Raw genomic sequence first — 14,488 nt, forward strand, 5'->3', positions numbered from 1 at the left:
TTTAACCAGAATTTTCCACCCAATTCTATACAGGGATATTATGCATGATCATGACTGGGAGGTGGGATGTCCATGAGACCTTTTCATAGGGCATACCACATATAAAAAAATGGTTGGGAACCCTTGTTCTACCTCACTGACTTCCCAGCTCAAGACCTAGTTTCTTCCGTGCCCAAACCTTAATTACTCTTGCTGTTCTATTGTGTAACTCCCCAATACTTTAGGTGACTGTCTGTATGAATGCTACACTACAAAATAAATGTGGATTGTATTGTTCTGGCCATTTGTTTAATCTTGGTCATTCAGGTGAACAGCAATGCCTTTGAGGTGGGGTTGAAAAGGGGTGCAATGGGAGGCGGAGCAGTCAGTACACAGATTGCATTCAGTGTGAGAGGTGGCACTCAGGCTGACACTTCAGCATATTTTTGGGGGAGTGGGAAGGGAGAAAACCCCAGGTTGCTGGGTGTGTGTGGGAAGGATAACTCACCCGTCTTCTCAGACCACCGTAGGGGTGGGGACACCCTAAGGCTGCCCATCAGTATATTGGGGTGCACAGTGACCCAAGGGTAGGCCCCCCACATGGGTATGGGGGATACCCGATACCCTCAAACTACCCCCAGTCCAGCAAATGAGGGCGGGGGTCACCCCCAAGGCTGTGCCCCAACTTCAGCACACTGGAGGCAGGAGGACACCCCCTCAGCTTAATATATGAGGGTGGAGGTCACCCACCCAGGCTGCCCTTCACTTCAGCATACTGGAGGTGGGAGGAACACACCCCAGGCTGTTTCCCCTTTAGCACACTGGAGGCAGGGGAACACCCCACAGTTCAGCCCAGTGGGGGTACCCCCAGGCTGCCCTTCACTTCAGCACACTGAGAGTGTGGGGGGGGGCACACCGAAGCTGCCCCTTCAGCACCCTGGAGGCACAGGGACACCCCCCCAGTTTAACATATGGGGTGGAGGTCACCCCCCCGATTGCCCCCCCTTCAGCACACTAGAGGCAGGAGGGCCACCCCCCCAGTTCAGCCCAGCGGGGGTGGGGGCACTCAAGCCGGGCAGTCTCCGCTCCCCTCCCCCCCAGAGGCCGCTGCCCCCGGGCCTCCCGCTCTGTGGTGTCCGGGGAGGGGGGAGCGAGGGGGGGCGGTCCCTGCCTGTGGGGGGGAGCGAAGCTGCTGCTGCAGCCCCCTCCCCCGCCCGCTCTCTCGCTGCCGCCTTCCCTCTCCGCTCGGCCGGGCTGCGCTGCCGCCGCCGCCGCCTCCATCTTGTCCCCCCCTCCCTGCTTCCCCCCCGCAGCAGCAGCCGCCGGAGCCGCGGCGGCGGAGCGAGCGGGGCCCCGGGCGCGGCGCGGGGAGCAGCGGGGCCGGGCCGGCCGGGCTCGGAGCCGCCGCGGCGGGGGCATGCGGAGGCGGCACTGAGGCGACAGCAGCGGAGGCGGCGGAGCGGACCCGACCCAGCCGACATCTTGTCTCCCCCCCCCCGCGCCCCCCGGCCCTGTGAGCCCGTCCGCCCCGTTCGGGGAGGCGGCGCGGGAGAGCCGGAGCCGCCGCGGCTGAGGAGGGAGGAGCAGGCGGCGGCAGCGCGGCCAGGTAAAGCGGAGCCCGCGGGGCCGGTACCCCACCCCGGGGTCGCGGGAAGGTGACCCGGGGGAGCGGGCGGGGCGGCGGCCTTCCCCAGACCGGGCGCGTGCGGGGCTGGGGGGAGCGCGGCCGCCTCTGCGGCGCCGTATAGCGGGGGCAGCGGAAAGGGGTGGCGGCCGGGGGGGGGGAAGCTGGGGCAATAACCCCCCCGCCATCTTGTCCCCCCGAACGGGGTAGCCCCGCCCACCTTCTCCCACACCATTGGCCGAGGCGGGACCGAGACCCACCCCTCGTGCCCTGCCACAGGCCCTGTGCTATCATTGGTCTCCGTGGTCGGATGGACGGCGACAGCAGCCAATGGCAGCGGAGAGCTGGCTGCCCTTCCCCCCGCGCTCCCTCCGCCAGTGTAACCAGAGGAGGGATTTTCCCCGCTGAAGGTCTCGAGAATGCTGAAAAAGCGACCGACCACCCCACCCCTTCCGTCCCCTGCTGAGACCTGGCACAGCTCAGGTCATGCACCATCCCCCTGCCATGGGCTGACCCACCTCAGTCTTGGGGGGAGCGCCCTGCTGAGACCTGGCACAGCTCAGGGCATGCACCATCGCCCTGCCATGGGCTGACCCACCTCAGCCTTGGGGGGAGCGCCCTGCTGAGACCTGGCACAGCTCACTGCATGCATCAGACCTCTGAGAGGAGCTTTCTCCTAAGTCCTTACACATCTCATTGCATGCACCATCCCCTGAGAGAGGCTCCCTGCTGAGTCCTGGGAGCTTATTGCATGCATCATCTGTTGCCTGACAAAGTTCACTGCTTGCACCATCCTCCATAAGAGGATCTTTTCTGTTGAGACCTGACATGGCTCATTGGCGTACTCCATCCCCGGTGAGAGTTGCCTGCTCAGGCCTGATACAGCTTATTGCATGTACCGTTCTCCTGAGAGAGGCTCCTTGCTGAGGTCTGACAGCTTGTTGTATGCACCATCCAGTGCTGAGTCTTGAGACAGCTCATTGCCTGCATCATGTGTTGCCTGACAACGTTTACTGCTTGTATCATCCTCCCTAAGAAAGTCTCCTCTGCTGACAGCTGGCACAGCTCATTGCATGCAACATTCCCCCCTTAGTGGTGTCCTTACTGAGGTCTGACTCAGGTCACTGCCTACACTATCCCCACCATGGGAGCAGAGATTCTCCTGGTGAAGCCTGACATGACTCACTGCAAGCACACTATCCCTGGTTTGGGAGCCTAGAGGACCCCCATAGTGAGGTCTGCCACTCTTTTCTACATGCACCAAACCCATCCTGAGACCAAGGCTTTCCTACAGAGACCTGATACTACCCATGGCATGCTCCATTCTCACAATGGGCAGAGATCACCCCTGCTAACACCTGCTGCAGCTCATTGCACGTGCTTTCCAGTGGTTTGACCTAACATCCCGCTTGCACCATCTCCTGCTGAAAAGTGACAGAGATCAATGTAATCACTATCCTCACCATGATATTGTAACATCTTCACAATTACTGGCATAGATCTTAATCCCCCTGAGTTAAGGCCTGACTCAACTCTCTGCATGCACTGTCACTGGCATGGTGGTTACCTATGCTGGGCATCTGATGAGACTTGATAAAACTCACTGCATGCTCTGACACAAATGTAAGGCATGCAGTTGTATTGAGCCTCTGCTGAGCCCAAACACAATTCCTTGTATGTTTCAGTACAGGCATGAGGGCAGAAGAGTCCAAGCCATCTGCAAATATGATGTGTGTTTTGTCCCTGGGAAAGAGTGGGGCTTGCTGGACATGGGACTGGTAGGCATGTAAAAAGCCTGAGCACTGTGGAAGGAGTGTGAGTAGGTGGGCAGGGGCATGGCTGGTGTTAAGTCTGGTTGGCATGAGAAAATAATGCAGTATGGTGGCAAGATGAAGCATAAGTGAAGTGTGACTTGAAGACACTGAGGATTATTTCTTTGTGGCATTTATTGATTTATTGATAGGTGCCTGTCGAGTGCTCTGGAAAATTAAATTAAAAATCACAACATAGACAAACATAAAAAAGGTGCTTCCCATAACTGTATCTATGTTGGCCCATGTTTTTCTAAACTGTGTTAGAGAAGAGTGAAAAAAGATTGGCTTTTCAGTGTGCCCAGAAGGTTAACAAATCTGGGCCCTCGTGGACCAAGGTTGGGACTGAATTCTAAAACGGAGGACCTTTCACAGAGAATGCCCTGCCAGCTGCTTCTTTTTCTTTATATCAAAGTGAGCATACTGAGCAAACTGAGCATCTCTGCTGATCTCAGTTGCAACAGCATGTCATGGAGGGAGAGGCAGTCCCTCAGGTTACCAGGTCCCAAACCATTTAGGGGGTTGTAGGCAAAACCAACCCCTTGAATTCCACCTGGAGCTTATTGGAAGTCAATTCAGATCATCAAGGAGTCTGGTGGCACCTTAAAGACTAATGGATTTATTTGGGCATAAGCTTTCGTGGGTAAAAACCTCACTTCTTCAGATGCATAGAGTGAAAGTTACAGATGCAGGCATTAGATCATGGGGCACTGATCGGATGCGTTCCCATCATGTAACTCCATTTAATAAATGGGCTGCAGGATTTTGTACCAGCCTCAGCTTCTGAATGGTCCTAGCACTCAGCCCCATGAAGAGCACATTACAGCAATCTTATCTTCATGGCATGGAAAACTGTGGCAAACTCCATTTTGGAGAGAAAACGTTGCACTTGTCTTGCCAGGTGTAGATGGGAAAAAGTGCCCTCTTGGCCACATCTGCTGCCTGGACTATCCAGAGTAGCCCAGGATATAACAACAGCTTCAAGTGGTTCACCTGTTTTGCAAATGGCAGTTGCACTCTGTGAATGAGGGGTGCTAAAATAAGATCCCCAAACAATTCCAGCTGCTTTCTCCAGCCCACCTACATTATCTCAGCCCTGGTCTACACTGGGGGGGAGATCGATCTAAGTTACGCAACTTCAGCTATGTGAATAACGTAGCAGAAGTTGACGTACTTAGATCGACTTACTGTGGTGTCTTCACCGTGGTGAGTCGACTGCTGCCGCTCCCCCGTCTTCTCTGCCTGAGCTTCTCGTGGCGCTGGAGTACAGGAGTTGACAGGAGAGGGCTCGGGGGTTGATTTATCACGTCTAGACTAGACGCGATAAATAGATCCGCCCTGGATCGATCGCTGCCCACCGATGCGGCAGGTAATGTAGACATACCTTCAGTCTTGTCTGGATTGAGTTGTATCCAGCCAACTCTCATTCAAGTCCCAAGTTCATCTAGGCCCTCGATAATTTGTTTTGCTGCTCTCTCTGGGTCATACATGATGAAGATGTAGGGCTGGATGTCATCAGTGTACTGAATACAGTGCAGCCCATGTCACCTCCCTTACCCTCTTTGAGGAGTGTCTTATATACATTGAACAAAAGAGTTGACTCTGTTGACCCACGTGGTATCCTGCAAATGAGATCCATTGTGACATGGGACAGTTGCCCTCAACTGTCTTTTGAGTTCTCTCAGAAAGATGGGAATGGAGCTGCCCAGGAGTAGCTACATCCATCCCTGCTAATGTCTGCAAAAGAAACCAAAAAATTGTATGGTCAGCTGTATCAAAGGGTTCTGGTAGATCTAAAAGAATCAGTATGGACACTTTGTCCACTACTAGCAGGAGGCAGGAGATCAGCAGTTAACATAATCAATGCAGTTTCTACCCCATATCCAGGCCTATGTAGCAAGACTGGGTAGAATCTAAGGAATCAGACTGCCAGAGTTGCCTTGTCACTACCCTCCTAATTAACCTTCCCTGAAAATGGGAGATGGGACAGCAGTGGATAGATAGCCAGATTGTTGACATCAGGAATTGATTTCTTGAGTATGGGCCTCAACACTGGGGAAACACTGACAATCTTGATTAACAATGGATCCAGTTTTTCCACTGGTGTTCACCTGCCAGGAATGACAAGAGTCCAGATTTCAGGTTGTGACACGAAGCTGACCCAGCATGTCTATAATCTCAGCAAGCAATACTGGCTGAAACTCAGCAGAGAAGACAGTGTGTGTGTGTGTGTGTGTGTGTGTCCTCTCAAGATATAGTATAGCCCAGTGCAGACAAAATTGCTCATGTTTGGAACGTAACATGAAAACTTCACAAGAGAAACTTGACTTGGCAACTGAGGGGAGGCAGTGAGGATTCACCAAGCTGTCAGCTGTCACTTGGAACAGTTTTGCTGTGCGAGACGTTGCAGATGCTATGGTGGAAGTGAAGAAACCTTTCTTAGCACAGCCATGGCATACGATCTTAAGAGCTGTGTGGGCCACAAGCAGTCAGGCTCTGCTTTAGACTTCTGCTTCTAATGCTTTAGCAGTCTCCCCTTTTGCTTTGTCTGTCACAGTTCACCAACGTCATTTGTGAAGCCAAAGACAGCAGAGAGAGAGGGCCTTTAGGGGTCACTGTCTGTAGTGGAGGAAAAAAAGATTGTTATAAAGTCTTACTGAGCTATCAACAGAGTGGTCTGTTGGAAGAACAGCCTTCTCCCTCAAGACCTCCTGGAAACTCGCTGGTTCCATCAGCCTCTAGGGCATTGGTTCTCAACCTGTTTACCATTGAGGGCCGTATATGCAACTCTCTGTGTGTTATGTGGGCCACATCCACACAATATATACTACCTATATGGCCCTGAGGATGTCACGTGGGCCACAGCTGTGTGCTGATTGAGCCGCAGCCGGCCCACGGCTTGAGAACTGCTCTAGGGCAAACCATCAAAACATGTTCATCACCCCCGTGCGATGGGGGCATCCTGATCTCAGATTGAAGGAGCATGCGGTTGTCCCCTGACAGGAAATATCCATCATTCTAACCTCTTCCCCCTGACGCAAACATCAGATCTAGAGTATGTCCACCCTTACGAATGGAGCTTGCAAGTATGTGGGGCAGTTTCATGGTTGTTATGGCATGAAATTCTGGAATGATCCAGAAGAACCATCATCTACGGGGATATTGAAATCACAAAGCATTATCAGTGACTCTAGTGCCGCTGTGATGAGGAACCTGATCTTCCCACAGTGGGCCTCCGCACTCACCCCATTGGAGCCCCCTCCCAGAACTCACACACGGTGTACACACACAGACCTCGCTGTGTTAGGGGAGACAGCCTGCATTTGAGATCAGATGCAAAAAGCACAACACCTCCTCCTGGATACCTTTTTGTTTCATGCTGAACCAGACAACTGGAGTCAAACGTGCCAACAATGATCCTGTAGCACCATTCATATTTTGCATGCAAAGTCAGGGGCCTCATCCGTTATTAAGTCATGCATGGTACTAACTTCTTTAGCCACCGACCCTGTATTTGATAGCGTGGATCCTGCTCTGTTGCTTCTGTTCACCAATGCCTTGTTCTCCTGAGCATGATTATTTGGTGAAACCAAAGGAACCAGGATGTGATATCTTGGTCTTGATTTACACCTTTGCCTCAGTCAGTGCCTGGAGTTTTCTTTTTGCCTTAGCTGCCCCTGCTCACCACCACAAGAATCGAGGGGTCTAAGCTCTCGGAGTCCATGCCTGCCTGGAGTCCTCCATATCCTCAGCTGATGGCAGCATTGTTCAACCTTCTTGGCCAGCCTAAGACATTTATCAGAGGGGCCTGGTGTCCAGATTAGAATCTCTCCAAGGCAGGACCCAAATCTGTCATAAAACACAGCAACTCCCAGGGCAGCCTTCTGTTTTCCGTGGTGCTCCCACTCAGATGGCACCTTTACTCGCTGTGGGGAACCCTGGTACTCTCACCACCACTCCCTGAGGGACTCTCACTCCATGGCACCCGTTCTTAAGCCAACTTAATTCTCTCCACATCAACCGATCCAATAATATGGACAAAACACACACAATACTGTTTCATACATTTTAACCCCCTCGCCCCCAATCACCCCCCCCCGTACAAGTCTTAGTGGCTTCCTTCCAGTCCTGCTGGATGGAGGTGGTGGGGCTAATCTATAACCCCCTTTGGCAGCTCTGTTGGGCGAGGGAGGGAAAGAACCAGGCTGCAGGTAGAGAAAGGGGGTCAAATGGCTGGTGTGTAGGCTGATGGCAAGTATGTTGTGGCCTTGTTACTCTGGACATGGAGTGGAGGAAAGGTGAGACCTGCAACCAGCTAAGCAAGGATTGAAGCTTGGTGGCACTGGAAATGGATTAGCAAAGAGATACTGAGCTGCTGGTGCTGGGGAAGGAGGACTTTGTTGTCAGCACAGTAGAATGGCTCCAGAAGGACACCAGTAGAAAGTGAAGTGGTGTCACTGGGATGGGATTTAGGAATCCTTAAATTGTGTGGCATAACGGCATGGGAGGAGAAATATTTTATGGCATCAAGGAAGCAGAAGGGAAGGACGGCGTTACAGGAATGGAGTGGAATGGAATAGGAAGAGTGTACAATGAGCATGGAGGGTTGGTGAAGGAGGGTGTGTTGGCACTGGAAAATAGTGTTGAAATTCTGGAAGGGGTAAATCCAGTATTGCATGGATGTAAATCAGTATAGCACTTGGCCCCTCTGTCAGAGGCTTTGTTTGTGTAATTGAATTGCTGCAGGCCACTTTTACATTTGAGAATCAGACTGCTCCTGAATGAACTGGTGGGATAGAAACAAGTTAAGCACAAATGGTTCAGTGTGTGCATAACAGCCATGCTATTTGGTTCAGTTGTAGTGCTTTCTAGGTACCTCGCCACAGTTCCCAGAAGCAGTGCAATATGGGAGATTTTTGAAAAGCCACCTGTGTACCATGTGACAGTAAGAGGAGGACTGTTTGAACCTTTATGCTATTACCTTTGTTCATGTTGGGACTAAAACAGCACAGAGCACTACAATACTTAGCCCTGATGAAAGCAAGTATTTTGGCACACATGTACACCCTTTGGAGCAATTTTTTCGTGACCATGAGGTGTTTTACAAAGTGCTGGGAGGACTAAAGAATTAGAATGGCAAATTTCGCTAATGTAGACAAAACTGCAGCGTTTGGCTAGCTCTGTTTCAGATTCTTTCCTTGTTTTGGAGTCAGGTTTCAGAGATGGTTATGCTGACAGTCTGACAACTTTTTGGGTTCAGCTGCCCTCTCTGACCCAGCCACTCAGCTCTCATTGGCGGTAGTTTCAGTAACTTTTTAGATGCTTCTGCATAGTATTAAGTGATGGTATGTTTTATAACCTTGTTTTTGATGACAGCCAATTGTGATGAGAGAAACCCCACTTTTCTCAATAGGCCTAAGTAGGAGGTAAACGTTGTGATTGGTTTGGGTGCATGCATGTATTTGCAACAGAGTCTTGAGGACATGGAGACTGCATGCTCAGTTAGTGGCATGAGTAGTGGAATTTAATTCTGTTTACCAAACTTGGGGCCTATTTAAATTCTTTAGGCTCCAGTTTCACTTGTGTCTCTGAAATCCTTGTTTTCCATGTTTCAGTCCCTCCCTTGTGTGTTCTCCCGTTCACTCTTTATAAGCCTGGCTGATTTGCAGTGGGGAAGGGGGGCAGGAACATTTAAAGGAATGTGCAGTGGGTATTCTGTTCCCATTGGTTTACAGGTGACAAGTTGGGAAGGGAGTTGACTAAGGATAACTTGTCTCTGCTGCGTGGACATCCCTTTCTTCTTGATTGAGTTCATTTCTCCCTTAACTCCATTCCCCAAGTGGGTATCTTTTGCATAATTTCTTTACTTCCCCATCAGAAAGTCATTTTTCTGCGGGGAAGCAAAGAAATCTGTGGGGGACATAAATTTTGCGCATGTGCAGTGGCGCAAAATTCCCCCTGGAGAAAAATTGAGACAACCGGAAGCTCAGTCAGGACAAATGAAATTGGATTTTTTACTACCTGCTGATTAGTGCTTTAAGATCCATGGTTACATTTTATGATACTCCATTAGTCCTGGCTGCAACCTGGACTCCGCATGCTGTGGCATATTAATACTCCAGGGCTAGAAGCATCATTCCCAGAACTTGTTTACTCCTCACCAATAGAACTAACTGATTACTGTTGTAGGGCCTGATCCCTGCATGTCTTTACTCATTCTTGTCTCTTGTGAATATGCGTTTGCAGGGTCAGGCCTTTTATAGACCAAAAATCATGCAATGGGCTAAACACAAATTACGTTTTATAATGTTTTTTCATGGCTGCAAATTCTGTAAGCAGGGCTGAATTTATATATTTAAATAAAATATGGGTGAGGCAGCAGTTCAGAGCCTTCGTGTATCCTCATTGCAGCAAGAGATAAGCAGGAGCCCACTTATCTTTTCAGGAGGCTTTCACGTTCTGTTTTTCTTTCTCTCCTCTCTCTTTCTTTCTGGGTTTCTTCCTGTGATTTGGCCGCTTTCTTCCCACAGCTCTTTTTCATGTTGCTGGCGCGGCCGCTGTTCTCAAGTGATTTATCTGGCTCCCTATTAACGTTCCCATCCTGCCTCTTTCCCACCTCTCTCCTCCATAGCATTTCTGTTACTGCATTTTCTTTCCTCTCTCCAGCTGCCTCAATTCCCACTGAATCTTCTGGCACCAGCATACGGTCCTGTCTCCCTGTTAAAAAATCATCACCCTTAACGTGTTGTGCTTGCTGTTTGAAAAGTGTTTGAGAGGAAAAAAAAAATCTCCTTTCCCGTGTTGCTCTCTCATCCCCTATTCCATGTTGACCAGTCAGCGCTTGAGCCTGGGAATGAAACCTAATCTCTGTCACCCACTGTGTTTCCTTGAGAACCCCACCAAATCGCAGAAGGAATGGATGCTTCGTCCTTACATCTGGCCTGCTACATTGCTAAATTCTTCCTCTGGCTTTGCTCGGCCAGTTGGGCCCCGTTCTGCATGTTCCTATTGGGTTGCGGCCCGTTCTGCATGTTGGGAGGCAGACACAGGGCTAGTTACCTACACGCTCTCGAGAGTGCTCCAGAGGGAACAGCTGCCATTGTGGAGAGAGAGGCTGGAGACCAGTTTTCATTGCAGGCTCAGCTCAGTTGTGTTGGTCAGTCAGTGCACCCAGGTATTTTTAAGTTAAAGACAATCTATATCTCTAATCTATGTATAGTATTTATATTGCGCCAGCCATGATGGTATGTAAGTGCTGGAATAGCATCTTGTCCTTGACAACTGGCTATGCAGCGTACGTACACAAAACTTAAAAAATAACTACTAAAAATTAAGTCTTTTCCTGGCTGTAGTGAATAAGTGGCCTCCATGTTGCTCTCTCTCTCTCTCTCTCTCTTTCCCCAGCACATGCCTTGAACTCCTCTGTCTGTCCACTTTCCCCCCACCCTTTTCCCCATTTGGGCTAATGTTTCCAACAGGTCCAGGAAGTCTGTTTATTACAGATCCAGATTGATTTGCAAATTGTGAGCTGCATTTACCATTAAAAACTAGTGATATTCAGTATAAAGGGATCACTGAAGGGATGATTATGCACATGGGTGGAGGATGAGGTCCCTGGTTCTCGGTAATTCCTTTCATTGTTTTCAAGACACAAGACTAGTGCCATAATGAATGAACAGGCAACAGTCATCAGCTTCTGTATTGTATTTTAGCAGTAGATGTTACTCTCTTTGGCTGAGAGCTGTGTCTGGGATTATATACCCATTATTTATTAATTTATTTTATTTCTTTGACTGTTTAAAAGAAGCACCTGTTCTGACATGCTGCATCCATGTATGCTTATTTGCAATATAAAAAGCGAGGATAAATTGGATTCCTAGACTGCAGCAAGAATTGTGTTTACTGAAGGCCAGGTTACCTACCAATCTATTTCAGTGCTAGTCCCTTTTGGTAGATACCCTGGAAGTGCTCCAGAGCCATGAGACAATTTCAAACAGCACTTGGCCAGATTAATCTCTTCCAACCCTTTCCATATCCCATTGCACAACCACTGTCTTGCAGCACTGCCTAATGCAGCCCTCTGAGCCTGTGTGAGAATTTGCAAAATGAATATTTTTGTGGACTACTTTACAGAAGGGTTGAAAATAGGACCCAGATTCAAATGCTGGTTGCAACCTTAACCAAAGGAACTATGACTGGCTCCACTTAAAAAAGACTGGTTCCTGAAATGTAGCCTTATATCTGGAACTCAGATAATGTATTCTGTCAGCAGTGGGATATTACTTGCAGATATCGGCATATAACCCTCTTCTGTAGAATTCTCAACTGTTTTTTCACCAGACTTTGGAAGTATTGCTGCAGCTGTTGAGTAAAAACAGTACCATGGTCTACAGGGCAGGAACAGTGCCTGCTTTTAAGTTTGGAAAATATCTAGCACATTGTGTGTGCTACAGGAAATAAATAATAATAATAACAGACACAAGAACATAGAGGAAAATTCCATGTGCAGCATGAACTTATTAATATATGGACAATGCCATCAGATATAAAAAGTGTTATTCGATTTGGTGGGAGTTCTAACTGTGAGCTAGGCAAAGCACAACATTTAGCTCAGTACAAAATACCATCAAACTCATTCCAGCCTTTCTCAGCTGGTTGTACTGTGGTATGCCAATCCTCTGAAAAGATAACAGAGCAGGGGCCTGGAGGGGATTTGCAATGCAATGCTACAACATAATGGGAGAGATAGTAGACCCTATCAACTGGTGGATGTGTGCCCCCTTGGATCTAAAGAAGGAGGAAATGCTTTTGGTGCTTTAGTGAATCTGAAATTAGTTGAGCCTCTAGTGGACATGTTTCACTCCTATCGTGATGAGTAAGTTTTTGAATCTGTGCTGTTCACGTTTTCCTGTGCTGCTGGCTTAAATTGTACTCTGTCTGGGTTGTGTTACAGGGTTTCCAGGTGCAGCTATGAGGAAGCCTCGGAGGAGGTCCCGGCAGAACCCCGAGGGGAGACGTTCTCCCTCGCCTTACAGCCTGAAATGCTCGCCTACCCGGGAGACTCTGACGTATGCCCAGGCCCAGCGGATAGTGGAGGTTGATATTGATGGACGGCTCCATCGCATCAGCATCTACGACCCCCTAAAGATCATCACGGAGGATGAGCTGACTGCCCAGGATATCACAGAGTGCAACAGCAACAAGGAGAACAGTGAACAGCCCCTGTTCCCTTCCAAGTCCAAGAAAACTCCCTCAAAAGGCAAAAAGAAAGAGTCATGCTCCAAACATGCACCAGGGACATCTTTCCATTTACCCCAGCCCAGCTTCCGGGTGATGGACTCCTTCAGCCAGCCAGATGCCCCTCCTCTGCCTGCAGCATACTACCGGTACATCGAGAAGCCTCCTGAGGACCTCGATGCAGAGGTGGAGTATGACATGGATGAGGAGGATCTGGCTTGGCTGGACATGGTTAATGAGAAGCGGAAGGATGATGGCTACGGGACAGTTTCTGCTGACGCTTTTGAGCTGCTGGTGGATCGGTTGGAGAAGGAGTCGTACTTGGAGAGCCGCAACAACGGGGCCCAGCAGTCCCTGATTGATGAGGACGCTGTCTGCTGTGTCTGCATGGATGATGAGTGTCACAATAGCAACGTCATCCTGTTCTGTGACATCTGTAACTTGGCCGTGCACCAGGAGTGCTATGGCGTACCCTACATCCCCGAGGGCCAGTGGCTTTGCCGCTGCTGCCTGCAGTCCCCTTCTCGCCCGGTTGATTGTGTTCTGTGCCCAAACAAAGGTGGAGCCTTCAAGCAGACCAGTGATGGCCGCTGGGCCCATGTTGTTTGTGCCATCTGGATCCCCGAGGTCTGCTTTGCAAACACTGTGTTCTTGGAGCCCATCGAAGGGATAAACAACATCCCGCCCGCTCGCTGGAAGCTGACGTGCTACATCTGCAAGCAGAAGGGCATGGGAGCTGCTATCCAGTGCCATAAGGTGAACTGTTACACTGCCTTCCACGTCACCTGTGCCCAACGGGCTGGTCTCTTCATGAAGATAGAACCCATGAGGGAGACCAGCATCAACGGCACAACTTTCACGGTGCGCAAGACGGCTTACTGTGGGGCACATTCCCCACCCGGTACAATGAAAAAAGGGTCTACGACTGCTACTAGTGAAGGGGAGGAGGACATCGCAAAGGAGGAAGGAGAGGAGGAAGACAGCACCGGCACCCCCAAGGGATCCCTGAAGAAGAGCAAAGTGAAGCTGAAGCAGAAGATCAAAAAGGAAACCTGTGACCTGGCAGATGGGCGTTCATCTATGCCACTGGTGACAGTCACACAGATCCCCTCTTACAGGTGAGCGTTGGCACCGATGCTCTCTGGTGGATACCTGGGACTGGCCAGGTCTTTTGTATTAAGGACTGGGTTAGTCCAGCATCTGTCTTCCCTTTAATCTTTAAACTGCACCCCCTGTTGTCGGCACAGAGAGACAAGGCGGGTGAGGTAAGATCTTTCATTGGACCAGCTTCTGTTGTTATTTTTTCAGCAGTTATGCCCAAACTGTGCTATAAACTGTAGCTCATTCCCGGGGGATCTTTAACAAACACCAGACCTGGCAATTCAAAAAAAATATCATTATGGGTTGAACAAAATGTTTTCTTTTGATTTTTGGGCCTTTTTAGCCATTTAAAAATAAAATAAAAGCAAAGGGCGCTGCATTCCCAAGGGGACTTTGGGACTACTGGCATTCAAACAACTGAGGAGAATGTGCTGCCGCTTTCTCCTATATCCTACAGGTTAGAGGTTCAAATCCTTCTTACTGATGTGGAGGATAGACTTGAACCCAGGTCTTTCCCTCCCAGTTTTGCACCCTGACCGCTAGGCTATTGGCTATTCTAGGGTGGGTCTCTCTCAAGCTCTGTTAATATTCATTGGGCCAGAGAGTGAAAGAGTGACTTGATAGCTACATGGTTAGGACTCCCTCCTGGTGGCGGGGAGGGGATACTTGAATTTCAGTCCCTTTGAATTGAATATTTAATTATTTGTACAAAGTAGAACAGTTTCAACGGGAGAGA

At 49.7% G+C, this 14,488-nt stretch overlaps 1 protein-coding gene across 1 annotated transcript in view; it reads left to right on the top strand.

The window, feature by feature from the left end:
* The first annotated feature begins 1,524 nt into the window (after positions 1–1,524).
* Positions 1,525–14,488, top strand: part of BRPF3 (bromodomain and PHD finger containing 3) — a 45,258-nt gene continuing 32,294 nt past the window's right edge. Inside the window, exons 1-2 of the mRNA XM_065403871.1 lie at positions 1,525–1,585; positions 12,368–13,769. Coding sequence (XP_065259943.1) covers positions 12,385–13,769 — 1,385 coding nt within the window. The 5' untranslated portion in view covers positions 1,525–1,585; positions 12,368–12,384. The remainder of the gene's footprint in view (positions 1,586–12,367; positions 13,770–14,488) is intronic.

The sequence above is a fragment of the Emys orbicularis genome, chromosome 4 (genome assembly GCF_028017835.1).
Source record: "Emys orbicularis isolate rEmyOrb1 chromosome 4, rEmyOrb1.hap1, whole genome shotgun sequence".
In the NCBI taxonomy this organism is placed as follows: Eukaryota; Metazoa; Chordata; order Testudines; family Emydidae; genus Emys; species Emys orbicularis.